Here is a 27,274-nt window from a genome sequence, read left to right as displayed (position 1 = left end):
AAGTCATTCCAATTCCATTTTTGAGAACAAAGCAATATAAGATAAGAGGAATAATGATCAAGAAGAGCTTCCATCAGTGGGTGAAACAAATTCAAAAAACGTCACAAAATTCAGGTCAATTATCAGGTCTATAATCAGGTCTACGAAAATAAGGGGGAAGTCTTAAAAATCGTATAATTTGGGAAAGTTTCCCCTTTACATTTGCCTGATTTTAACTCAAAGCATATTTGTTTGAGGAGTTGTCCCACTCCACACCTACTGATTTAGGGTTTGACACCAAATTTCTGTAATTCTCATGTCTGCCTCCTACTTTAACCTTTACGTGTTTAAATATATTGCAAAAATTACTTAAAATCAGATTCATTAAGTTAGAACAAAATTGTGGTAGTATTATAGAAATAGCACAGGGAAGAAACAAAAACCAGAGGGATAAAGTGGGTGAGAACTAGGTTAGGTATTAACTAAAAACACCTGTAAAATCGTTTTTTTCAAATAATTTTGTTGGTTCTAGCAGATACATTAAAAAGGGGACAGGGAAAAATGTTTGTCCTCCTCCCCCCTCCCGAAAAAGAAAACCCATTCTTAACAGCCAACGCTTAACTTGTTAGGTAAGGATTAAATCTCAAGTCTTGTCCAATTTGAAAGACCAAGTCCCGCCATTACTCTTTGAGTTTTGTTTATAAAACCATTTTGAAGTTTATATGTAATTTCTTTACATCTTTTCTAGCTTGCATCTTGTTCCTTCCATGTATCGATACTATTTTTTCCCCTTCTAGAATGGCAACACTGATTTGGTTCAAACATCTGATAAACAATTATATCTCTTGGTTGACTGGGCCAAACATATTCCTCATTTTTCTGATTTGTCTATTGAAGATCAAGTTCTTCTCCTTAAAAGTGGTAAGCTTTTTTTTATGCCATAAAACCCTGAGAATGAATCCAATGGGATTTTGTATGTCATTACAATATGTACAAAAAAGAAATAGTTCCGAAGAAGGAATATCTGGTACTAGTATGTCAAGGTGTTAGGTATAAAGTGTTTACGTAAAGTTTTGTTGCAAAAGTCTAGTTTCGCCCAATTATGTTGATAGAACTCTTGCTAGGCAAATAAACCTTTACATTAATCTAGTTAACCTAACATGCCATAAAACCTATACATTAACGTAGGATTTGTATGTCATTGCAGAATATACCAAAGAAGAAATAGTTCCAAATAAGAAATATCTGCCACTAGTATGTCAAGGTCTTAGGTATAAAGTGTTTACGTAAAGTTTTGAAACCTATATATTAACCTAGGGGTCATTCCATGTCAAGTCACCTAGTAAATAATTATTTTGACACCCACCTCTTTAGATTTTGATGAAACTTGGCACAATTATTACATTTGCTATCCTATTGATAAATACCAAATTTTATTTCTCTATCTCTTATAGATTTTTCTAAAAAAAAATTTAATTTTCATAGTTTAACGCAATTTTAGGCCTCGGATTTCGCGTCTTGCAATGTAACTTGTAGCTTAAAAAAATTAATATCTTGAAAACTATTTGAGATATCACCATGAAACTTTGCACAATACTTAATTAATATATTTAAAATAAAGGAAAAATACATTCGCTAACCTATCTCAACTCCAAAAAATAATAAAAATATAATCAGAAATTTTCTTTTATTTGTCAACCAAATATTTATTTGAAAGTAAATTAAAGTTTTAAAATGGGGTAAGCGGAAATCAAAATGACAAATCCTCAAGCTTGTAACATTGGACTATTTAAAGAATCAGACTGTTTTCAGACAACTTATACACCTTCCAAAAAATTACAATCTGTATCAGAATTAACCGAGGAAGAAAAAGAATTAATTCAACTTAGATCTGGAATCGATTTAATTGAATTTAAAAATGTTTGTTCCCATCACAGGTACTACTTTCTCAATGTGTTTTGAAAAATATCAAACAGTATGCATAGATCCATTAAAAAAAAAAACACAAAAAGTCACTAAGAAGTGTATCTTTAAGTTTTTCAAAACAATTGTGAGAAAAAAATATTTTTATTAAACCTGGACAAAAGACTTCATGTCGAAACTTCTGTGAAGAAAAAAACAAAATCACTGAAAATGAATCTGGTGACAAACTAATGATTGAATTGGATTCATTTGAATCTAGAAATGTCTCCCTTTCACAAACAAATGCAGCCTTAGACGATTTGGGTTTAACTCCAACTAAACTTCATAATTTGTCATCACATAGTAAGTGATCGTATTACAAAAGAAAAGTTGAAAATGTAACAAAAGAAGTAAAGAAAAAAAAATCTCCAAAGCTCTAGATTATGACATTGAAATGTCAGAAGACGAAAGAAATTTTATCAAAAAAGCAGAAGATTTTGATAAGCTCGTGGGCCTTTTAAAAGAAAAACTTATGTCTGTTGGGAGATCCCAAAAAGTCCAGATTCTGACTTTGGTGCCATAATCTTGGAGCCAGAAAAAAGTTGCTACAGAATTTCAGGTGACCGAATATATGGTAAAACAAGCACGAAAACTTAAACGAGAAAAAGGTATCCTAGCTATCCCTGACCCTAAAAAGGTAACACACTCTCCGAAAACTCAGTTAAACTTGTGACAGGCTTTTACCAAAGTGATGAAAATTCAAGAGTTTTACTCGGAGCAAAAGATAAAGTGAGCATTAAAAAAAAAAATATTTATATGCAAAAAGACCAAAAAAAAAGACATTTCCATGTTTCAAATCTTTGGAGTCTATGGCTCAAAATCCATCGAAAATTCCGCTATAACCTGAAATCCACCAAATAATTTGTCAAACAACTGTTTTTTGGAAAGTTACACCGACAAATATTGGTAGCGATTAAAGGTTGATTGATAAAAACTGTTTGTTGGCAATAAATTGTTTTTAAACGGCAGAAACACGCTATTAGGCATGACCTATTTTAAATCGTACCATTTTAGACTATTCCCATTCGAAATAAATGTTGGCATTAACATTCTCCACAAAAGAGAAAATTGGAGCACTTGTGTCGTCAAAATGAATTTAAGTCAAAGGCAAAAGTTCTCAGTCGTGTCAGCAGAATTCAAATGGAATGGTGCTTAGGTTGAGTCGAATCATGCCTAAGAGATAATACCGTGCTCAAAACGTCCTTGGAAATGCATTTTTTGGTCGCTGTAAGCAATAAAAAGATGTAGGTAAATTTCTGAGGGAGCCTGCTGAGGCTTTATAATATCCGTTCTGAAATTTTTTCCCATTCAGGGCATCAGGATTCTGTTTTCCTTTTAATTTTGTTTGGTCATTTATTGCGCCAAGAATTTTGGTTTGTTTTTTTGTCAGGTTCTCGTCTTTTTTTGGTGACCCTTAAAGTGACAAGAATAATTTATAAAATACACTCTTTTTTTAAGGCTGATAGATACGACGTTGCTGTTCTAACTTTATCCAGACCCGTGTCTTATCAACCTCACATTTCACCAATATGCCTACCGGACAAAGGAGATGATTTTGAAGGAGATTATGTATGGGCTGCCGGTTGGGGTGTCATGTAAGCAGGTATGCCTTCTGCAATTATAAATTAACCTATTCCCTTTACTCTATGGCTCCTAAAAATACTGATGTAAAAAGCAAAACGGTATATTGTAATGCTTGATGTCTTTTGCCTTTAGGGGGGCGGGGCTCAAACAGTCATAGAAGCTAGTTTATGTAAATAAATGAATAATATAAAAACAAATTATTACACACATCCCCTCCGGGATTGCACACATCCATTGGCTCCTTAGCCAGTTGTGAAAGGAAATAACTTAGCGATACCAGAGCAATGAAAACTAAATATTCAAAACCTAAAATAAATATATACATAAATAAGAACGAAAAAATCTCCTCATTTGGCTCCTTAACCAGTTAAAGGGGGTAAAACAGCAAAATAGAATTAAAAAAGAGTTTTCGCATGCAGACAATGATCCGCGCCGTGAAGTTACCGATTTTCTGATTCTGCTCTGTGGGGGTTCTATACTTGGTTAGGATCAAATCATACGACGCTTCTCTTGTTTTCTCCCCTGATTTCTCCAGGCACCCATTTGGAGCAGGGTCGACTCAGTCTCAGCTTACACACTCACACCGTTGACCCTCTTCCAAACCAAATAGTCAGCAACATCAAGACTCGAACCCCTTTTCTTACGGGCACCGGATTGCAAGCTCAGCATGCCAACCACTCGGCTAAAATAGTAAAATAAAGGCAAGAAAACTAAATGTCCAACTAGTCGACATAAATAAAAAACGAAAAATCGAGCAACAATCGGGTACCCCAATAAAATCAGAATAAATAGATATGCGATTCCGGCAAGAAATAAAATGAGACCTAAAAAAATGTGAACATTTCTTGAAATTCTCTTATTGAAAAAACACCATTCCATTCCAATTGACACTCTCAAAAGAATGCAAAATCTCATTAGTTTCTAAGAATTAGAAACTCCAAACAGAATTATTGCTATAATACGATTAAAATCACACTCCTTAGTTTGTTTGAAATTTGGCAATTGTTAGTAGCAAAGAAAAGAATCAAATATTAATAATATTGAAAAGACATATCTGCCTTATAATTCAGGCAAATAATTCAGGCAAATGACACATCTGCCTGATAATTCATCAAAAAGAACACCGAGGAATTAATGAAAATAATCGAGGAAAAATTCTAAATGTACAAACAGATGAAATATGAAAAAATTAAAGAAAGTTTTTAAATTTAAAGAAGCTAAGAAGTGCTCCATGTGATAAATACTGATAAATCGGTGTTCCATTTTGTCAAATTTTGAATAATAGTATAATTTTTTTACAATTTGAGTTGCCTAATTACTGAGTCTAATCCTAGAGAGATTCAACTTTACCTCACTCAATTGTAAAGTTGTACTTTTAGTATTGACTTTTAAAGTTGAGGATCATCTTCACCCATTGCATTAGTTTGTATTACAAAATATTACAGATTAAATTAAAAAAAAAATTCAGTTCTGCTCATCTAGTTGTATAAGTCTAACCTTTTGTTCCCTTTTTGGCAATTTTTAAATAAAAGTGACGATTTTTCACGATCCAAATTGCAATTACAATCCTTTGATCGATAGTTCAACTGCCAATAAAATAATATTTGATAATTATTTTGATAACAAGCTATATATTTTTTATTTGTGTTATACTATTCCTTGAGTTGCCTTATTACTGAGTCTAATCGTAGGAAATTTCAACCTTACCTCAATCAATGGTAAAGTTGTACTTTTAGCATTGACTTTTGAAGTTGGGAAACATGCCTCTCAGACCTCTCGCTATACTTGGCTTCAAATTAAAACAAATGATTGAACCTTATATGATGTAGATTATTAGTAGGGCTCCATAAAACTATAACAAAAAAGGGGATCAATTTTCATAGAAATACAAGAAAGTAGCCTAGATTCTGCTTTAAAAAACATGACCGTGGGTCATTTTTATTTATTGTAAAAGTTATGTTCAAACTTCCAAGCCCAAAAAATACAAATTTAAAATTTTCACAGTAATTTGCATCATCTTCGTGATCTAACGTTATTTAATGATCAACGTCAGCTATGTCTCTGCACACTCTACCAAAGATACCTCTCTGGAAGCTTATGAAGACAAAAACGTAATTAATGAATTGATTGTGTTGAATTCTGTCGGGTAAATGAACCTTATTTTTGATTTATGTGGGTTTTTCCGACTTAAGGTTTAATTTTCTACACACTCACAGACACAAAAACCGAATGTATGCACAAGAGTCAACAGAGGAAAATCTACCTAAATCGAAATATTGAAAGAAGAAAGTTAAAAATGTTTTTATCTGCTAATACATACATTGTGGAACGACCAAAACCCTTTGCGATACGTATTATGATGAAATAAGGAATGCAATTTTAATTAACGCTCAGAGACTAAACTTCGGACTAAACAAGTATGTTGCGTTCTTTAGTATTCTATATTTTAAAATTGAAACAAATTAAATAAAGGTAAACGCTAGAGAGTAAGAGAATGCTTGCCACAACCCCCCCTCCTATATAAAGCTAAGTATTTGGCTACATCACAGGAATTCTTGTCCTAATTTTGTATGATCCCTGGCCCCTCTCCCTTAATAATTCATGTTTTTTGTGTGTTATTGTTGGCCTGTAACAAAATACGGTTAACAGAACCGTCACGAGTTTATCTTGACTTTACAATACATTTGTCATGATTATTGAATATCTGAAGACCTGTGACGACAGAAGAGTCGTTCTAGCCGAGTGGTTAGCACGCTAGACTTTGAAAGTCCTGGTTTATCTGGGTTTTTTTCTGCTTGGAATGGTGGGTCATTGGAGTGACTCTGTAAGCTCAGCAAGTGTCACCCCAGCTACCGTTACATCCCCTTCGAAAAGGGTCTTGAAGTGCTAGGACCGGCATCACTCCAAGACCAGAACGGAACTCTGATAATGAGTTTTGGAAAGTTCTTGCTTGCTAAATCTCAGCACTGTGACATTCTGCCTGATCAACCTCTACCATCAAGAACGAAAAAGCAAGATAAATTAGTTCCCGTTTAAGCAAGAACAAACCGACATGGTAATTCTTTCGTCCCGGTTTTCGTCGATATGTACAATAAGTGTTAATGTTTATAGTTTGATTTATATTTACCAGTGTAGTTGGATTTTGAATATGTTGAAAAGAAATGAAAATCGGCGATAGCTGCTAAGTTTTTCCTATTAAACTTGTCTACTACTACTATTACTACTACTACTACTACTACTACTACTACTAAATGGGAACCTAGAGAAATCTGGGGAAGGTAAGCATGTAGGTTATGCGGAAGCACAGGATGGCTGGCTCCCAACCCCCGTTGCACCTCCTGGCTGAAGGGCCACGAAACAGATAATAGTAACACCGGTAGTGACTTTAAATTTCTGTGCTGTATTTTTTCCCCTCTTTAAGTTGACAGAAAACTCAATTTTTGTTCACTTTTTAGGGTCAAAAATACGTCCAAAGACGCTACAGGCTGTTCACGTACGGATAATAAACAACGCTCAGTGCGAAAGTTGGCACAAAAGTAGAGGAATCAATGTCAAAATACACACTGAAATGGTTTGTGCTGGATATAGATATGGGGGCAAAGATGCATGTCTAGTAAGTACCAAAGTTACCTATTGTTCATCAAATAATTTAAAAATATCCATCAAATAGGCCATCTGCGGATTTTTAACCTAAGATCTCTTACATACTAAGTTTGCCTCCGAACCAAGAACATGATAATGGTGCTTAGAGTTTGTCATGCAAAATCATAGCTTTTGTGGGAAAAAATCGGCTTTGAAGATAAGATATTCATTTCAAAAAATTACTATCATAAGCCGTGCCGGAACAAGTCGTATTTCGGAGTCAAACAAAAACAGCAAATTAGCAATAAACAAGGTTTAAAAACATTGACTATCCAGGTTGTTGGATATAACTAGACAGGCTGTTTATCATAACTGAAAAAGAAGGGGACCCAGAAGAGGGAATTGGAATAATAATTCTGGTGTTTGACTACTTGTAACTATTTGATAAGAAAGAGGTAACCAATTTTTCCAGGAAAATGTCATTGTTAGATTCTCTGACAAGTGTCTTAACTAATACATTGATTACCACGGTCAAATGCCTTTTGGACATTGATAGAAATTAAGTTTAGCAAGGTATTAGTTTTTTCAAGAATTTTTCCAATGAATTCGATAAGATAAATTACCAATATGGATTCGATAAGATAAATTACCAATAAATTACCGAATGGGAAGTATTACCAATATTTCCCATTCAGGGGGACTCTCGGCATTGCCTCAGGTCAGTAAGGGGAAGGATTTTTTTATCTTCAGTCAATCTGCAGGGAATTCTTCATATAGTTCTGATAATATAGGAGTAAGAGATGGGTCGAACAGCTTTAAAACCAGGCTTACCGTTTTTTCAAGGGGACTATGAAACCCTCTTTCCATATTTGCTGAAATTGATCATACTCCGTAATCTATTTGAAACATAGTGATACGGGCTTTGAAAGGATATCACTAAATGTACTAATAAGAGTAAGCGGATATACAAAGAGGAAACACTTGTTTTTCTTAGTTTGTAAGTTCTCCTTTTGATTTCAAAGGGGGAAATAAAAGTGAAAGAAGGAGGGGGGTGCGTCAGCCGGTAAGTGATAAGATAATACCGGAAGGCTTTGGACGATGGAACCGAGGTACCTGTTAACGTTATGAATGGTAACTTCAGGTGGTTCGGGTAAGTAAAAATTAAGCTTGGTAAGTCTTCTGTACCATTACTTCTTAACCACAAAATGATAATTCTTTGGTTTGCTATTAAACAATTTTTTGACCTTATTTTTGTAATAAGATCATACAGATTACCGAATTCATGTTTTTGAACTGTTTTTCTTAGTTTATTAGCTTCATTCAGATTACCATTTTTGAAAAGAAATGGTTGAGTTAGTCTTTGACCCTGCCCAATCTTTGAAGCTTTGGTTTGGGTTTGAGCCCAAGTTTTCCTATTCACTAAGGAGACCCCTGCGTCATTTCCGTGTGGGATGCCTATAAGGGAGGAGGGGGAGGAGATTATTTTTCTTTATCTCTTAATAATACCGCCAATCTAAAAAGTGCCATATTTATATTGTTTGGAAAAAATGTAACACTTTTATGACATTATGTTTTCGTTTCTAACTTTTTTCTCTTCTTTTGTCCGCAAAAAAGCATCTTGGACACTTCTCTCTTACCCACCCTTTGCGAAAGTTCTGTTGGAACCAATGCATGTCAGAAGAGCAAGAAATCAGTGCCTTCTAAATATCAAAACACATTACCTGTAAAATATTTGCTTTGATGCGCTGCTTATGGTATTTATTCCTGATGTTTTGATTTGTAACGTCTAGGAAATTGCAATTTTTTGCAGTTCATCAAAATATACTATTTGCTACATTTTCTCACGAAGCCTTGTAATTTTGAACCGCATTTTCTAAAACAATATTAATTGGTCCAATCCCACTTTCTAGAGCTAAAATGACTGAAGGGTTGAGGATTAAAATTGAGTGGGTTTGGCCGGTTTGCTCGACTGGTCAAAGCTGACGCTCCGCCGATAGATCCTCTCCTCATTCTTTTCCAATTGTAAAACGCTATCTTTCATTTGGCTCATCCTTCTCTTTGCTGTATATAGTTTTTTTCTTAATTCAAACTTTTTTAAACTTTCTTTGCTAATTATTATTATCCTTATTAGCCTTTCGAGGGGGAATAAGTGCACTGTAATTCCATTTTTAAATGTATTTTGTACTGTATTGAATAATAATAAACTTCTTCTTCTTCTTCCTCTTCTTCTTCTTTTTCTTCTTAATAAAGTTGACAAAACATGTAGGCTAGCAATAATAGCAATAAAACATCTATAGCTATGAGTCTTAATCAGAAAAGCCATATTCCTCTGGTTATTGAAGAGATCAATTAATATTTTCTAAAATAAAAATTTACATTTAAAGACACATAAAATTCAATATGAAGATGAGTTCTGACCAAATTTAGAATGCATTTCTACTTTTTCTTAGGATTTTTTCCAAACGCTTGCTTCTTTTGGCGTTCGTTTAAAACCATTTGGATTAAAATTTGTTTAATTTACGGAATATAGGAGTCTTAAAGATCTTTTATTTATACAAACATTTTAACGTCTATTGCTTAAGATTAAGGGTCTAAAGGTTTAAAACCCGATAAAAATAAACACAGGCTATTGTTTTAGCTTCCGAGGAATTGAAAAATATCTAAAATTGGTTACGGGGAATGCTAATTTGGGCACTAAAAAAATCAATAAAGTAGTGTAGATAGCTTTATACGAGGTAGTACTTGTACATGTTAAGATTATCCATCCCAAAAATTTCCATTTTCGTCAGACATTTTTGAGAAGGAAACTATACCGTCAGAATTGATTATTCTGATGAAACCAAACAAAACCTAAATGGATAATTTTTGGTTCGTCAGGTTACTCTCCTTGCAGAATCATTACATTCTCTTTAGCATACTCTGCCATCTTTTTAATCCAATCTTTTAATCACGTTCATTTTGTTTCTTCATGATGGTTGGGCTCAGGTACAAAATAAAATTGGTCGAATGCGTTATTGTTTAAATTCATACTCAAACATCATCTTGACGCAGTAGAGGTAGCTGAAGAGGCTTTGGAGTTAACATCGGTATTGAGTACTTTTTTTTCAGTGACCATACTATTGACTCTAATTTATCATTTACTAGAGTTGCTAAAGTTTCATGCTACTACTACCACTACTTAAAACTCAAGGCAACACCAAGCCGCTAAAAGCCATCACAGGGCCACTCCCTCCTCCTCCTCTACCCAATTATTTTCAAACCTTCACTCTTCACCCCTCCCAAAAAATCCCAATTTACTCTAAATACTTCCCTAAGACTTCTTCTCACCTTCCTTGGAGCCGCCCTGCTTTTTTTTTATCCTTGCTGCGTGGCCAATAAGAACGATCTTCGGCAATCTGTCATCCTTCATCTACATCCGTAATCTACAAAGTAGAATAGAACCGGATTTTTTTTACAGCTTATTGTTTGGTATAAAACGAGTTATATGGATACCTAAATCTACATGTAGACAATTCCTCCTGAAAATACCTAGAAAATCCTCCTCCGCCTTCTGAAGCACCAACGTTCCAAAACCAAACTTGACCGCTATCTTCACTGTAGCTTCCAATACCCACTGTAGCCACTTCCTCCTCTACCCAATTTCTAGCCTTGGTTGTTAGACCTGTCTTAATACTCTTCAAAACCTGTTCAAAAGTAAACAAAAAGAAACTTGGGGCTTGGTTATTCTAACCTTTACTTTCTTGCTAGAATTTAGAAACAAGAATAAAAAACAGAAAAAGAGAAAGAAATGTTAATTACCATGCATTTTCTCCGCTATTCTCTCTTTTTAAATTTTGCTCTTCTTTTTCTTTTTTTGTGTTCTAACTAAATTATCATTTGAATTGGATAATTTAGAACAAATTGAATTGAATAATTCTGTTCGTGACATGTGATACTGTCTTTTGACAATTTGTTCGAGATTTATCTCAACATGCACCGAAGGTTTCAGCTTTCAGCTTTATAGGTTCATCATTTTGACGAAATGGATGCACATAGTGTCTTTCGATTTAGTTTAGAATCCTCCCCCAGCATCCTCTGAAAGCGTCTACTAAATACTCTTAGCCGCTCTTGATATTTTGCAGACGCGCCCTTTTGACTACTTAGGTGTATATAGTATACTTTGATTTTGTTCGACACCCTCCTCACCAGTGATTGAAGGTTTCAACTTAATACCCTTAGAAATTACTAAGATATTGGAGATGTGCTCTTTTGACTACCTGGATGCACATATATTCTTATGATTCAATTCGATTTTCTTCTCCACCTTCTCCTTAAAGTTTAAACTAAAAACCCCTAGCTGCTCAGTTATTGTATACTAGCCATTTTGACAATCATGATATTAGTCTACTTTTAGTCTACTTTCACGTTTAATTCCTGGTCTGACATGTTGAGAGCCAAAATAATTGGATAATATCAAGGCGGTAGCTCCCGAAAATGTCTGGGACAACACTGTAACGCAACCGTGACCACAACTTGAGTCTCATGCGGAACCGGTTTTAGACTGATTGGAAACCAGTAACATCTGGATTGCCTCGTGGGTTGGACCTCACTTCCTCAAGGCCTTTGTCACACAACAGTTGCATGCGCAATTAGTTAGCAATTATAGTCTCAAAACAGTTGCCCCATGGCCGCTGGGCCTTAGTCGCTCCTGAGGCGTTCTTGATAGTGCAAATGTGTCTTTCTCACGACCTTGTTACACGTAGTACACCTTCCTGACTCTCATACAGTTCACCATCCTTCTCACCATCCCCCAAGACCTCACTAAATTTGACTCAATTTGATTTCAAAGGATTTCAATAAAAGGGGTACCAGAATTGATAATAAGTAAAATACGCTTAGCTACATATATATATATATATATATTGTATAATATATTAGTTCTTCATCACTTATTCGATGGTTTTATCTCCGTAGGGCTCTTAGAAAATGTAAATTTTTAAATCACACCTTATCTACCCATGAAAGTTTTTGTCCAGAAAATTTCTTTTCCTCCAAAAACTAATCCATGCTACCCCCGCCCCTCCTTGAGGTTTTCGCTCTTGTAATGTATTTCTCCTGTCTTCAAAATTTATCCTTCTATAAATTTTTTAGTTCGGAAAAACATATTGTCTATTGTCTGCAAATGATTGACTTTTCTTTTCTTTTCTAGATAATGAAGTAGCTGAGCAGTAAATTTCGGAACTCTCTGTATAAGCCTGTTCTCTGTTGCATTCGTCCTTTTGTGTATAGACGCTTATTTTTACATAAAAAGACAGTGCAGCAGAACTGGTTTCTTATAATTTTAAAGTTTAAATAAAAAAAAACAAGGGTTCTAAATCTCAAGTTAAATAGAATCTCAGTAAAATTCGCGTATATTTTTGTTTTGCTCCCCTTTTTATATTTTACTAAAAAAATAGAACCCTAAACAATTTTTTTATTAATTTTGCTTCAATTTTTTGCTCATCCTTCACCTAACGAATTTACTGCTCATTGAAGCTGTGCAATTATGTGGCCTCTGCTCCTGCCAAAGAACCTCTTCCTGACTCAACATACAACAACATTTTTTTATTTTATATTTTAATATAAATTTAATCAATAAAATATTGTTTCTTTGTATTCTTGCAAACTGCTTGTTGTTCTTAGAGTTAGGGATAGTTCATAGGGACGGAGTACAAGATAGAGAAAATTAAATAAATACATAACTATGTTTATCAAAACAATTTATGAAGAGCACTTACTATACACGAACAACTATTGTATACTTTCAACTTTAAGCATCCCCTTTTAAGAAGGGGATGCCATGAAGGAAAAGTGATATTGTGGTTATGTTTCAAAAACAGTTTCGACAGACCTATTTTGGGCCTGCCATTTTATATTTGCGGATTAATGCTAAACTTAAAAAATGTAGCTAGGACTTTTTTATATATATAGAGTGAACCTGATAAAAGTAGGAAAAGGGATCTTGCTTGTCCAAAAACCCCAATGCCAGGGTTTACTGTATCTATATGCTTACTAATGGCGAAGTAATAATAATCATAAAATGACTAAAATAATTCATTCTTTCAAATATATTGACCATCGGGTAAAGAATAATTTCAATTGAAAATATATTGCGTATTCATTGAAGAGGCAATGCTACTAATTGTTTTGGGGAGTTAAATGAGGGTTGCACAACTCATATTAATGGCCTTTTTCCGTTTCTTTTTGTGCTGGATTTCTTCATTCAATTTAGTCTGTTTGGTTTAAGATTGTTAACTTAGAGGATTCGACTTATGCCCGCTCTGATCTCTAAAATTGTGTCTTTTCTTTCGCGAAAATGCATCGTTTTCATGCATTGAATTTTTAAATCAAATAACAGTGTATACAGTACTTTTGCGTTGACGATAGCTTCTGGTCTATGGATGAGCATCCTAACCCCAAAAAACCTCTGGGCGTTTTCATGATTATCTAGGCTTGTATGAGAAGCCTAGAGGAAACTTCTAAGAACCTAATAAAATTATTGAAGAAGAATTTGTATCGTCCTTCAAAAGAACTATGCAGTAAGGTCGTGGAAATACGGCATATATTTTATGACATTTTACAAAATGTTAAAGATTAGCAAAAAAAATATATAAAACACCTTTTAAACCGTCGATTGTTGAAAAGACGTTATACTTTTGACTGTGGGGGAGACCTTTACTTAACGCTTTCGGTCTCTAAAACTCATGAAAATTTGGTTATAATAGATTTTGAGTTGATTGTAAGTCGAAAGTAACTCTAGAACAAAAGAGGTTTTAGCATTAAGCGTTAATTATTTATAGCATAAGTGCAACAGCATTTTTCATAAGCTTGCTCTTCGGGAAACAGGTTCTTTCTGCTGTTGTAATTGATAACAATTTTTTTGCCGATTCGAGATATAAGGCTCAACCCCTTTTCATAGATTGTTGGCAACAGTAGTATTTTTTTAGTAATGACTTTAGTGCAATCAGGCTGTCTAACATAGGAATTGACTATCCCTTGTGAGGTGTTTCTTTACCTACCGTAACGGTGATACTAGTATATAGCTAGTAAGAATGGTGGGTACTCAGAAGAATATCCATTGACACCCTGTTATATCTCTAGAAGCCGTATTATTAATCCTTTGGAGGAGTATAAACAGCTTTCTATGAGCTCTGCAGAACACGGGCATTCATTTTTGGGAACAAGCTTTGTGTCAAATTTGCAGAGAAGTATAATTGAGATGGATGGCATTGTGTCCATAGAAGGTATAATTTCACCATGCTTTCTTGCCCAGAAGGACCAAACCCATTCGAGAATATCTACCGCGTGAATGGATGGTGAAGATATATTTTTGAGGAGATGGGATTAATCAATATTCTTTATAGCTTTAACTCCAAAGATGAAACCAGGGTGTTGCACGATCTTTGACTGACTAACTGATTTTTTTGTGTGTTCTCTCTGTCTTTGATTTTTGGAAACTAACCCTCTTGGCAATAGATTACTTTTCTGTCTCCACAAGATATACCTGTGGGTACCGGGAAACCTAGGTTGTGTCTCCATTTCTAAGGACATTTGTCAGTATCAGTAAAAAAGTATAGAGAATTCTTTACCTCAGAACAGCGTCGATCTGAAAACACTGTCAATTAGTCCAATCTGTTTTAATATATTGCACCTTGCATACGGTAAAGCCCTGCTTGTCCATAAATGTGGTCATTATAAAAGTTGAAAAAATCAAAAAGAAAGTGTTCTCCACTAATATTTAATATTTGCACCATAATGCATTTTAAATTACATAAGCCGATTTTTTTCTGTTGACAAGATTATTACCTGCCCTTTAAATAAAAATGGTTAATGGCCTCTTTTGAATTATATTATTGAAAACAGGAAATTTTGCATAAAAAGCAAAAAGTTCAAACCAAACGAGAACCAAAAAGTAAAATTCAAAAGATTTTGCATAAACTCTTAGTTTGAGCAAAATAATTTTGATAAATCAAGCAGAAATCCATAAGAAAAGGAAACTTAAAATGAAGAAAAATGAAAAGAGTGAATGAAAGCAAGCTTAGAGTGAACGTAAGTTGCCGTAAGTAAGGGTGGTGATGTCTAGTACGGGCTAATCAACAAAAAACTTCAAAAATCATCAGAAAAACCGGTAATTTAAGGCATTACTTAAAGTTTATTTTAGCTCTTTGGATGCAAGTTTCGAGTAGGGACTATAAGAATGATTGATACAACCCAGCAGATTAAATACGATTTTACGTTTTATTCTGACACAATCTTCCTATATTAGCTGTCTTATAAAACAAAATTGAGTCTTCGTCAGTATGGACATATACTCAAATAAGGAACTCAAATAAGGAGAAATAATATGTAAAAATATCGTACACATATGTAAGTTTCTGAACCGTCTCTATTTGACAATTAAATAAAAAAAACTAATTTTTTTAGCTGAAAGTAAGGAGCGACATTAAAACTTAAAACGAACAGAAATTACTCCGTATATAAAATGGGTTGTCTCCTCCGCAATCCCTTGCTCTTTACGCTAAAGCTTTTAATTGTTTTAAAAAGTAGAATTGTGGCAGAGTCAAACTTGTTTTTGTTTTTTTTTTCCCAGGGGTCATCGTATCGACCAAGTGGTCCTAGAATGTCGCAAGAGGGCTCATTCTAACGGAAATGAAAAGTTCTAGTGCCCTTTTTAAGTGACCAAAAAAATTGGAGGGCATCTAGGCCCCCTCCCACGCTCATTTGTTTCCTAAAGTCAACGGATCAAAATTTTGAGATAGCCATTTTGTTCAGCATAGTCGAAAACCATAAAACTATGTCTTTGGGATGACTTACTCCCCCACAGTCCCTGGGGGAGAGGCTACAAGTTACAAAATTTGACCAGTGCTTACATATAGTAATGGTTATTGGGAAGTATGTAAGCGTTTTCAGTAGGATTTTTTGGTTGGGGGAGGGGTTGAGAATAGGGGGATAGGCTGGGGGAGCTTTCCATCGAGGAATTTGTCATGGTAGAAGAAAATTTCCATGAAGGGAGCGCAGGATTTACTAGCATTATTAAAAAAAAACAATGAAAAAAGAAATATGAAAAAGTTTTTTTCTGCTGGAAGTAAAGAGCAGCATTAAAACTTAAAACGAACAGAAATTATTACCCATATGAGGAGCTCACCTCCTCCTAATACCCCGCTCTTTACGCTAAAGTATTTTTAGTAATTTCAACTATTTATTTTGCGGCTTTGGTGATTCAGGGGTCATTCTTAATGAATTGGGACAAAATCTAAGCTTTAATGTAAAGAGCGAGGTACTGACGAGGGGGCGAACCCCCTTATATATGTAATAAAAACATGAGAATACAAAACTTCTTTACGTAAGCTAATTTATAAGTTACGTATATCTTTTACTAAAAAAAAGATTCGTAAAAAATTAAAAGTTCTACTTGCCTTTATCTTAATTAACCTAAAAATCGGAGGGCAACTAGGCTTCCTCCCCCGCTCTTTTTTTTCAAAATTATGAGAGTCATTTAGCAAAAAAAAATAATAAATATGCAAATTTCGTTTTAATTATTCCTCTGCGGAAAGCCAAAATCAAAACATGCATTGATTGAAAAACGTTCAGAAATTAAATAAAAAAAAACAAGTTTTTTTTAACTGAAGGTAAGGAGCAAAATTAAAACTTAAAACGAACAGAAATTACTTCGTATATGAAAGGGGCTGCTTCCTCACCAACATCCCGCTCTTTACGCTAAAGTTGTTTACTGTTTTAAAAAGAAGAGTTGAGAGAAAGAGTCAAACTTTAGCGTCAAGAGTGGGATGTTGGTGAGGAAGCAGCCCCTTTCATATACGAAGTAATTTATGTTCGTTTTAAGTTTTAATTTTTTCTCCTTACTTCAAGTTAAAAAAAACTTGTTTTTTTTTTTATTTAATATATTTAAAATCAGCATTAAAATGCAATTCTTTCGATGTAGCTATTGATATCAAAATTCAATTTTTTAGAGTTTTGGTTACTATTGAGCCGGGTGGCTCCTTACTACAGTTCGTTACCACGAACTGTTTGATACGAGAGAATAAGGGCACGGAAAAAAAACGAAGCTATCCACAGTAAAAAAGAAAATTATAATTTTGCAAAAAAAAAATCTTATTTGAGCCATGATTTCAATGAGGCTTTTTCAGGAAAAGACTTCGCGCTTCTGATTTTTTTTTTTTTTTTTTTTCTTGGCAACTAAGCGGATTTGAAAATTGTTTCCACTCAACCAATTTTGCCTAAGAAAGCTATAATAAAGAAAGGTCAGTACTTGGAATTCTATTTTTTCTTTCTTTTATTGTCCTGTTGCCTTGCATTGTCTTGCTTTGCCTGCTTGGTCTCCGAACTTATTTAAGAAAACGCTCTAGTATGTTACTTTAAAAATCTAACCCAAAATACTGCTCGAACCTTATTAGAAACTATATAGGATTAATCAAAATATAGCTCATGCTTTGTATACAAAATCTTTTGTTGCTAAACTCCAATTCAGCTCAGGTTCGTTTTGATGAAAGTTGGCATTAGGGCATTGTCAATAGTCCTTATCGAATTTACTTGTTATGGCACTTGGTATTAACCAAGTGACATATAGCAATCGCCAATTCTGTCAGTCTGTTTGTCGGTCCCGGTTTTGCTACTTTAGGCACTTCCAGGTAAGCTAGGACGATGCAATTTGGCAAGCGTATCAGGGACCGGACAAGATTAAATTAGAAATATTCGTTTTCCTGATTTGGCGATCTGGGGGGGGGGGGGTTGACGGCCCGGTTAATTCGCAAAAAATGAAATATTTTTAACTTATGAGGGGGTGATTGGATCTTAATGAAATTTGATGTTTGGAATGATGTTGTGTCTCAGAGTTCTTATTTTAAATCCTGACCGGATCTGATGACATTGGGGGGAGTTGGAGGGGGGAAACCTAAAGTCCCGGTTTGGCTACTTTAGGCATTTCCAGGTAAGCTAGGACGATGAAATTTGGCAAGCGTATCAGGGACCGGACCAAATTAAATTAGAAATAGTCTTACGAAGGAGTGATCGGATCTTCATGAAACTTCATATTTAGAAGTGACTCAGATCTCTTATTTTAAATCTCAACCGGATCCAGCGTAATTGGGGGGAGGGGCAGTTGAAGGGAACCGCAAACCTTAGAAAATACTTAAAGCGGTGATATCAGGATGAAACTGGATGGGAAGAATAAAAACCTGTCTAAGACACGTGACTGACATAATCGGACCAGATCTGTTGTCTTTAGTGGAGTTGGGAGGGGGGATAATTTTGAAATTGAGGTATTTGTAACTTACGAAAGGGTGACCAGATCTTAATGAACTTTGATATTTAGAAGGGTCTAGCGCTTTAAAGCTCTAATTTTAAATTCCCACCAGATCCTGTTACTTTGGGGGGAGTTGGAGGGGGAAACCGGAATTCTTGGAAAATGTGAAAAATTGGTGTATTTTTATTTTACGAATAGGTGATCGGATCTTAATGAAATTGGATATTTAGACGGAATTCATGTCTCAGAGCTCTTATTTCAAATCCTGACCAGATCTCTTGACATTGGGGGGAGTCGGAGGGGGAAATCTTGGAAAACACAGAGTGGAGGAATCGGGATGAAGCTTGGTGGATAGAATAAGCAAATGTCCTTAATACGTGATTGACAGAACCGTACATGATTCGCTCTCTTTGGTTGAGTTGGGGGGAGGTGTTCAGTGATTTGGCGAGTTTGGTGCTTCTGGACCTACTAGGACGATGAAAATGGGTAGACGTGTCAGGGAGCTGCACAAATTGACTTGTTAAAGTCATTTTCCTAGATTCGACCATCTGGGGGGCAAAAGGGAGAGAAAAATTAGAAAAAATTAGGTATTTATGGCATACGAGTTTGTGATCGGATCTTAATGAATTTTGATATTTAATAGGATATCGTGACTCAGAGCTCTTATTTTAAATCATGACCGACATTAAGCCTCTTATTTTCCTTTCAAATCACTCTATTTATTCATGGCATTTTGCTAGAGCTCATACCATATGATCTCTTGGCTCTTAGCTCTTCTTGCCTCGTCACAAGTGCCATATGAGCTCTTAGCTCTTGTTTCATCTAGGCTATACGACCTTGGACATACAGTTGTTGTATTGAGGGGGTGGAACAGGCCATATTGGATTTCTTTAAAGAACCGTCTCTAGAATATGTGAGGACCGAAGGTGATGGCTTTTCTTTGTTTAAGGTGAGCTTTGTTTTCTGTTTTTCGAGTTTATCGTTTTAACGATGAGAAAGCTATTTTCGAGACAAAAAGAAAAAGGAAGACTATATTGCAAAATTTGTATTGCGAGTCTTGACATAGCTGATGAGTCTTGTCGATGTTTTTCATTGAGTTCAAGAGAAGTGGTCTAGGAAAAGAAGGTTGTACTCCAGATTAGAATTAGGAGGGCCTGGAGTCTTTTGTTGGGATGCTCGACTCTTTTGAACAATAGCTCTCAAAATTTTTTCAGATATTTGGACGGGGGTGTGAGGGGGCCAGGGTGAATGTGTCATTGTATTATCTTCAGACGGGGCTCATTTGATTGATAATGGAAGTTAAGAGTGTGCTGTTTAAGAGTCAAAAGTGATTTGAGGCCAAACACCCCACCAACCCCTATCCAATCAAATTTTTTTGACATTTATTTTCTTCAGCATTGTTGAAAGGTCCTGTAATTGTGCTTCGCCCCCCCCCCCCCAGCCCTCGGGACAAGGGATGTAAGTTAGGCAATTTGTTCACGGTTTATATATAGTATATGTTTTTAAGAAAGGTATGCATGTTTTTTCTTTGCTTTCCCAACATACAAAGGGCTTTCAGGCAAATCTTCTAGGGAATGTTAAGGGGACTGTTGAACTAAATCAAAACACGTTATGTGTATATAGGTTGTCAGAAGGATGTGACTCAGTATTGACTGAGCATATTAGTTTGGAACTTCAGGAAATGACAAGGGAGAAGATCAATTGACCAAAAAGGCTTAGTATATTGAAATAACCATCCAAAAAAATATTGAGTGGAAAGTTGAAATAAATCAAAATACACTATATGCACAGATACTAATACTGGCATATGTTCAATATGTTTTGAACATCTTACCTTATCAAGAGGAAACTTCTGAGGCTTCACGAGTGAAATGTTGAACTTACCAAAAGCCAACATGTAGGCCTACCTGCTACTACTGCTGTTAATACTGCTGCTACTTACAAACAGCAAAAAACTGGTTATTGCCTGGTCTTATAGATCCAAATTCTCAAGTGCTGGATAACGGATGAGTACCAATAAATCCTTGTCCTCCCCTCACCTACAAAGCCACACCTTTGAGAATTAAAATTAAGAAGAATACTTATTAAAAGTTTTTTGAAGAAGAAAGCCTTCTAAGGTCAATATAATACAAAAACAACATCGTGGATTTTTTCACTATATTTTCCACAAAAGTTGGTGCTTATGAAACAGTTCGTGGTAACGAACTGTAGTAAGGAGCGACCCGGCTTAATAGTAACCGAAACTCTAAAAAACGGAATTTTGACACCAATAGTTACACCAAAGTTTTTACATCAAGTTTTTTACTGTTTTAAAAATTAGAGTTGAGAGAAAGTGTCAAACTTTAGCGTAAAGAGCGGGGCGTTGAGGAAGGAACAGCCCTTTTTATATTTGAAGCAATTTTTGTTCGTTTTAAGTTTTAATGTCGCTCGTTACTTTCAGTTAAAAACACCTGTTTTTTTTTATTTAATAAATACGGTATACTTCTCTGGGTTCTCTTCTATGCCCCACTAAGGGTTGGGGGTATTTGGATCATTTGGATCATTGGCTCTACAATCACTATAGACTCTTTAAAAAGGCACCAGGACTTTCGATTTCAATAAAAACCTTATATATCCTCGGGGGGGATTACAACCCTTGTCCTTGTTTTGTGGGGGAGGGGGTGGCGTAGGAATCAATTTTCATAGTAAATTTTTGTGGTATTGAAATTATGAATACAAGTGCAAATGATTAAAATTTCGTTCCAGGTCATTCCAGTGTAGCTGTGCAGCTTCCGGAAGGAAACAGGAAAAGACATTTAAAAAATGCCTTATTTGGGTTATATGTTTTAATTTGAGTTATAGATTACTAAGTTAAACACAATTACTGGGTATAATCTAAAGGCAGCTTATTATGATTTTTTTAAACTGTAATATAATTTTCAAACACAGAATGGGGGGGGGGGATTATTTTCAATATTTAAATGATAATTCAAAAAAGGCATTGTTCTTCTTAATATTCCTCAGCTTCTAATTTCCCATTTTTCTCTTTCGGGTGAAATAGTTTCCTTTTGGGTAGCTTTCCACGACTTGCCAAGGAAATTCGGTGGGATAAATAAGCACAAGTCCTAGATACGTGATTGACATAACCGGAATGGATCTGCTCTCTTTGGGGGAGTTGGGGGGAAGACTGGTTCTGAAAAATTAGATAAAATTATGTATTTTTAACTTACGAAGGAGCGATCGGATCTTAATGAAATTTCATGTTTAGAAGGACATGATCTCTGATATGAGAGATTTGAGTCTCCTCTTGACAGCAATGTCAGTTGAGACTTCTTTCAATATGACTAATTCTCTTTCTTTTTGGCACTTCACCATTAGCTGCAGCTACTTTCAATATAGCAATTATCATTTCAGCTCAGCTTCAAACTAAAAAGAACAAACAGATCTTCCTTTATAGCAGGTTGTTTTTACATCAATCATCAAGTACCTAGATCATTTGTAAAACATTCAGTCAGATAGAGTCCACATACAAATTACATCACTCAATCCCTATTACATCACTGTCAGTACAGCATTTACAATATTATCATCATCAGATAAAATCTTTTTCCCTACCAGTTTCACATATAAACTTAATAAACCAGTTTATCATCCTATACTTCAAAGATTCATCATCAATCAAAATTCCTAATGCAAGCCCCATTGAAAGCTCTCCTAAATTTTCCTCTTTACACAACATTCTCATTTCTTTTCTTAAATTTGCATATTCTTTACAATCGACATCATAATGGAAAATACTTTCTTTCTCACTACAATCATCACACTGAGGATTATCAGCTTAATGCCGAAAACGGAACATTAGACAACCATGTTTTCTTTTTAATCTACTGTAGTTTTTCGTATCAAAACCAGGTTTCTTTTTCTGGGTAAGAGCTATATTACTACTACCATCCCTCATTTCTTCAAAATTTTTTTGGTAAATGCTTCTAACCATATCTCTAATCTGTTTATATGGTTCTATAGGAGGTCTATGAAATAACTTTTGTGCTGCCTTTTTGGCATAATTATCTGCTCTTTCATTAGAAGGATCTCGTTACTCAGATCTCTTATTTTAAATCCCGACCGGATCCAGTGTAGTTTGATGGGGGGCAAAAATCTTGAAAAACGTTTAAAGCGCAGAGATCAGGATGAAACTTGGAGGGAAGAATAAACACAAGTCCAAGATACGTGACTGACAAAACCGGACCAGATCCGTTCTCTTGGTGAAGTTGGGGGAGGATAGCAATTTGGAAAAATTAGAAAAATGAGGTATTTGTAACTTACGAACGGATCTAACATTAGATCTTAATGAAATTTCATATTTAGAAGGATAGTTTGGAGGGGGAAACCGGAATTCTTGGAAAACTTGAAAATTGAGGCATTCTTATCTGATTAATAGGAGATTGGATTTTAATGAAACTTGATGTATAGAAGATGCTTGTATCAGATGCTTCATTTTTAATTCGAATTGGATCCCTGGACATAGGAGGGGGGGGGGGGAAGGAGGAAATAGAAATATTGGAAAACGCTTAGAGTGGAGAGATAAAATTAATGGGAAGAATATCACAAGTTATAGATACGTGATTGACATTATTGGGACGGATTCGTTCTCTTTGGAGGAGCTGGGGGTCGTTAATTTCGAAAAATTAGGAAAATTGAGATATTTTTAACTTAAAAACAGGTAACCAGATCTTAATGAAATTTGATATTTAGAAGGAACTCATCTCTCAGAGCGCTTATTTCAAATGCTGACCAGATCTGTTGACATTGGGGGAGTTGGAGGTGGAAACCAGAAATCTCGGGAAACGCTTAAGAGTGGAGAGATTTGATGAAAGTTGGTGGGTAGAATAAGCAAATATCATAGATACGTGATTGACTTAACCGGACTGGATCCGCTCTCTTTGGGGGAGTTGGGGGGAGGGGTTCAGTGCTTTTCAAAACGCTATTATCACCTCGGTGCCTTATAATTTTTAAGCAATTTTCTGACTTTCATTAATTCTTCCTTCACAACCAAAGTGTGTTTTACATGCTTTTTCGTTTCCTGTAACTCTATTCTGGTTTAGCATATTCTTATATCTTGGGTCAGTTTTAAGTTTTAGACCTGTTCTTTGTTTTTTCTTTCCTTTCGTTTTAGTTTTCCGTCATTTCTTTACAGGTCTTTTATCTCCCATTAATTGACGTCCTCTTTCTTTTCTAGGTCTTCTGGAGTTCGAAGGTTTTGAAAGTAAGGATCTGGGCAGTAAATTTGACTAATTAATATTAAAATAAAAGTCTGTATACTGTTGCCGTCTTTTTGTGTGATAGCTTCAATTCTTCACAGAAAAAGACGTTGCAACAGACATGGTTTCTTTGATTCTAAAGTTTAAATAAAAGTCAAGGGTTCTCAACTTTAAGTTCATTTAATTATCTGTAAAATTTTTGTTTGTGCTTTTTTTTTATCCCTCCTTTCAATTTTATAAAAGATATAGAGCCCTTAATAGTTTTGATTTTTATTTTCTGTTTTGCTCACCCTTCGCTAAACAAATTTACGTCTCACCCAAGCTCCTTGTACCGCCTCTGCTCCTAAGCCAAGGAACCGCTTCCTGAGATAAGAAACAAAAACAAGAAGAAAGGACACAATATTTTTTTTTCATAATTTTTAAGAAAATTTAAAGCTGGTTTAAGTAAAACTTCATTATTTCGTATTATTAACGCTTATCGTGTAGTTTCTACTTGCTGGTCCTAGAATCTGAAAATTTTTAAGCCACCCCCGTTAAAAAGTTTTTAGTCTGTTTAACTAACAAATTAATTGAACAATAATTGTAAAATAAATAGGATTGATCAATACCTCCAATGTAACTATAAAACAATCAAGTTGTCTGATGTGTATGTTTATTGATGTCTATAATTTGTTGCTGAAAACTTTTCATTTTCTGATGTAAAAAACGATTTAGATAGGTCAAGTCATTAAACCCTGGAAACATAGTCATTGTCTTATATCGCCAACTTACTTGATTAAGAAATTTCCCAAGTTTCAAATCTATCTGATAGTTTTAGCTTTGAAAGAAAAATCTAATGTACTGTATAGTACATTGGAAAATTTTGCTTAAGATTGGTCTTTTAACACCATCTATAAAAAATTTGAAATAGCTGATAGATGCCAACCCTCATTACTAAAGAGAAGTGTTGCACATCAAGGTTTATTTTTTAAAAATGAGAATTCTAAAACAAAAATGTATTAGTTGGGCTAAAAGTGTGCTATTTCTGTTTCATGCATATATTTTTCGAATCTTGAACTGAGTTTATGCCCTTTTGACAACACGGTTGCAAAGATTAACTTTTGGATTTCTTAAACAATCCCCATGAACTTTCCCTAAAAGTTTTAAATTTTAAAAGATTCAGAGTTTTCCTTGAAACTTTGAAACTAAAGGTTTCATGGTTTGGTTTTATGTCCTAATCTCTTACTGAGTTATGGCATAAATCCTATTTTAACAAATTTGACGCACCTTGTATATTTCAATTTGGTTTAAAATTCATCTCCATATTTTCTGAAAATAGCTGAGTGGTGAATTTATGTCGCTCATTCGCCTGACCATTTTGAGACAGTTTCAATTAAATATTAAATAAAAAAACAAGTTTTATTTTAACTGCAAGTATGGAGCGACATTTAAACTTAAAACGAACAGAAGTAATTCCGTATATGAAAGGGGTGGTCCCCTCCTCAACGCCTCGCTGATTACGCCAAAGTTTGACTCTTTCTCATTGCTCTACTTTTTAAAATAATAAAAAACTTTAACGTAAAGAGCGAGGCATTGAGGAGGGGACAACCCCTTTCATATACAGAATGTTTTCTGTTTGTTTTAAGTTTTAATGTCGCTCCTTACTTGCATAAGAAAAACTAGTTTTTTTATTTACTTTGTGAAAATTTTTGAATTAATTTATGTTTTGATTTTAGCTCTCCGCGCGTAAATAATTAAAAAGAAATTTACATTTTTTTTTTTTTTTTTTTTTTTTTTTTTTTTTTTTTTTTTTTTTTTTTTTTTGTTGTTGTTAAATAGTTTTCTCATAGTTTCGATTGGACGATTTTGAGAAAAAAGGAGTGGGGGAGGCTTAGTTACCCTCTAATCTTTTAGTTTCTTAAAAAGGCAGCTATATTTACGATCGTTTTTATTAGTAAAACTATTCGTAACTTACGTAACAAACTTCTAAATTCGTATGTTTTCATTATGTATATGAGGGGGTTTGCCCTCTCGTCAATAACTCGCTCTCTACACTAAAGCTTAAATTTTTTTTTCCAATTCCTTAAGAATGACCCCTGAATCACAAAGGCCGTAGAATAAATCGTTGAAATTAATAAAATTACTTTAGCGTAAAGAGCGAGGTATTAGGAAGAGGGGAACCCATCATATGCGTAATAATTCCTGTTTATTTTAAGTTTTAATGCTGCTCCTTACTTTCAGTTGAAGAAACTTTCATATTTATTTTTTCATTCCTCTTTTAAAAATCTTACGCCTCCATCAAAGAAAGTTTCCTCTCTCATGACAAATTCCTCCATGGAAAGTTCCCCCCTCCCCACGTAAAACCTCCCCTTCAACCAAAAAAATCCCCCTGAAAGTGTCTCTGCACTTCCCAATAATCATTACTATGTGTAAAGACTGGTCAAAGTTTGTAACTTGCAGCCCCTTCCATGGGGACTGGGGGGAGTAAGTCGTCCCTAAAGACATAGTTTTTATGTTTTTTGACTATCCTGAATAAAATGGCTATATCAGAATTTTCATCCGATGACTTTGGAAAAAATAAGTGCAGGAGGAGGCCTAGGTTCCCTCCAATTTTTCGGTCACTTAAAAAGGGCATTAGAAATTTTAATTTCCGTTAGAATGAGACCTTTTGCGACATTCTAGGACCACTGGGTCGCTACGATTACCCTTGGGAAAACAAGCAAAGACGCATTCGTGATCTGTCTTGTGGCTAAGCTACAAAATTCCACATTTTTATAGATAGGAGCTTGAAACTTCTACTGTAGGGTTTTCTGATACACTGAATCTAACAGTGTGATATTTGTTAAGATTTTATAGCACTTAAGGGGTGTTTCCCCCTATTTTCTAAAATAAGATAAATTTTCTCAGGCTCGTAACTTTGGATGGGTAAGACTAAACTCGATGAAACTTAAATATTTAAAATCAGCATTAAAATACAATTCTTCTGATATATCTATTTGTATCCAAATTCCGTTTTTTAGAGTTTCGGTTACTATTGAACCGGGTCGCTCCCTATTACAGTTCGTTACCACAAACTGTTTGATTCAGAGTCATAGCTGGGATTTTCTGCTTTCGTTGTAAAGGAAAACAATTTTGAAAGGAATTTTGAAATTTAGCGTCGCTAATGATTGTACTTAAAGTGCTTATAAAGCTACCCATAATGCCTGTTCACTATGCTTGAATAAACTGGTTTCGTATCTATGCCAAAAATTCAAAGGTTTGCGCTTCCATTGACCTCAATTCTGAAACAAAAGAGAAGATTCTATCTGATTATTTTCTTGAGAAGAAAAGATCCCTTGATTAAATTGAAAAAGGGAGAGTTTTGTTAGATTTAAAGAAAGACCAGGGATAAAGAGATGATATAGAAAATTGATTAAACATAGAAACAGATAAATAAATAAAAAATTATATAAACATATATATATATATATATATATATATATATATATATATATATATATATATATATATATATATTGCATATATATATATATATATATATATATATATATATATATATATATATATATATATATATATTTAAAACTACACAGAGTGTAAAGTAAAAAAATGTGAAATTTATTTCTTTACTTAGCCCTATATGTCAGTCATTAACAGGGACGGATAAAAAATG

The 27,274-nt window shown here is 34.5% G+C and overlaps 1 protein-coding gene across 3 annotated transcripts in view; it reads left to right on the top strand.

The window, feature by feature from the left end:
* LOC136038190 (retinoic acid receptor RXR-like) overlaps window positions 1-24,080 on the top strand; it is a 49,735-nt gene extending 25,655 nt beyond the window's left edge. Inside the window, exons 3-6 of one of the 3 annotated variants that reach the window (XM_065721275.1) lie at window positions 777-900; window positions 3,400-3,544; window positions 6,981-7,138; window positions 12,296-12,741. In XM_065721275.1, the coding sequence (XP_065577347.1) occupies window positions 777-900; window positions 3,400-3,404 (129 nt within the window). In that variant the 3' untranslated portion in view covers window positions 3,405-3,544; window positions 6,981-7,138; window positions 12,296-12,741. Of the gene's footprint in view, window positions 1-776; window positions 901-3,399; window positions 3,545-6,980; window positions 7,139-12,295; window positions 12,742-23,600 lie in introns of those variants that run through there. The other 2 variants (XM_065721273.1, XM_065721272.1) reach the window with 2 other exon arrangements.
* The last annotated feature ends 3,194 nt before the right edge of the window (window positions 24,081-27,274 follow it).

The sequence above is a fragment of the Artemia franciscana genome, chromosome 17 (genome assembly GCF_032884065.1).
Source record: "Artemia franciscana chromosome 17, ASM3288406v1, whole genome shotgun sequence".
NCBI classification, from domain to species: domain Eukaryota; kingdom Metazoa; phylum Arthropoda; class Branchiopoda; order Anostraca; family Artemiidae; genus Artemia; species Artemia franciscana.
The sequence above is the reverse complement of the archived record's forward strand: the minus strand, read 5'-3'. Positions and strand labels throughout refer to the sequence as shown.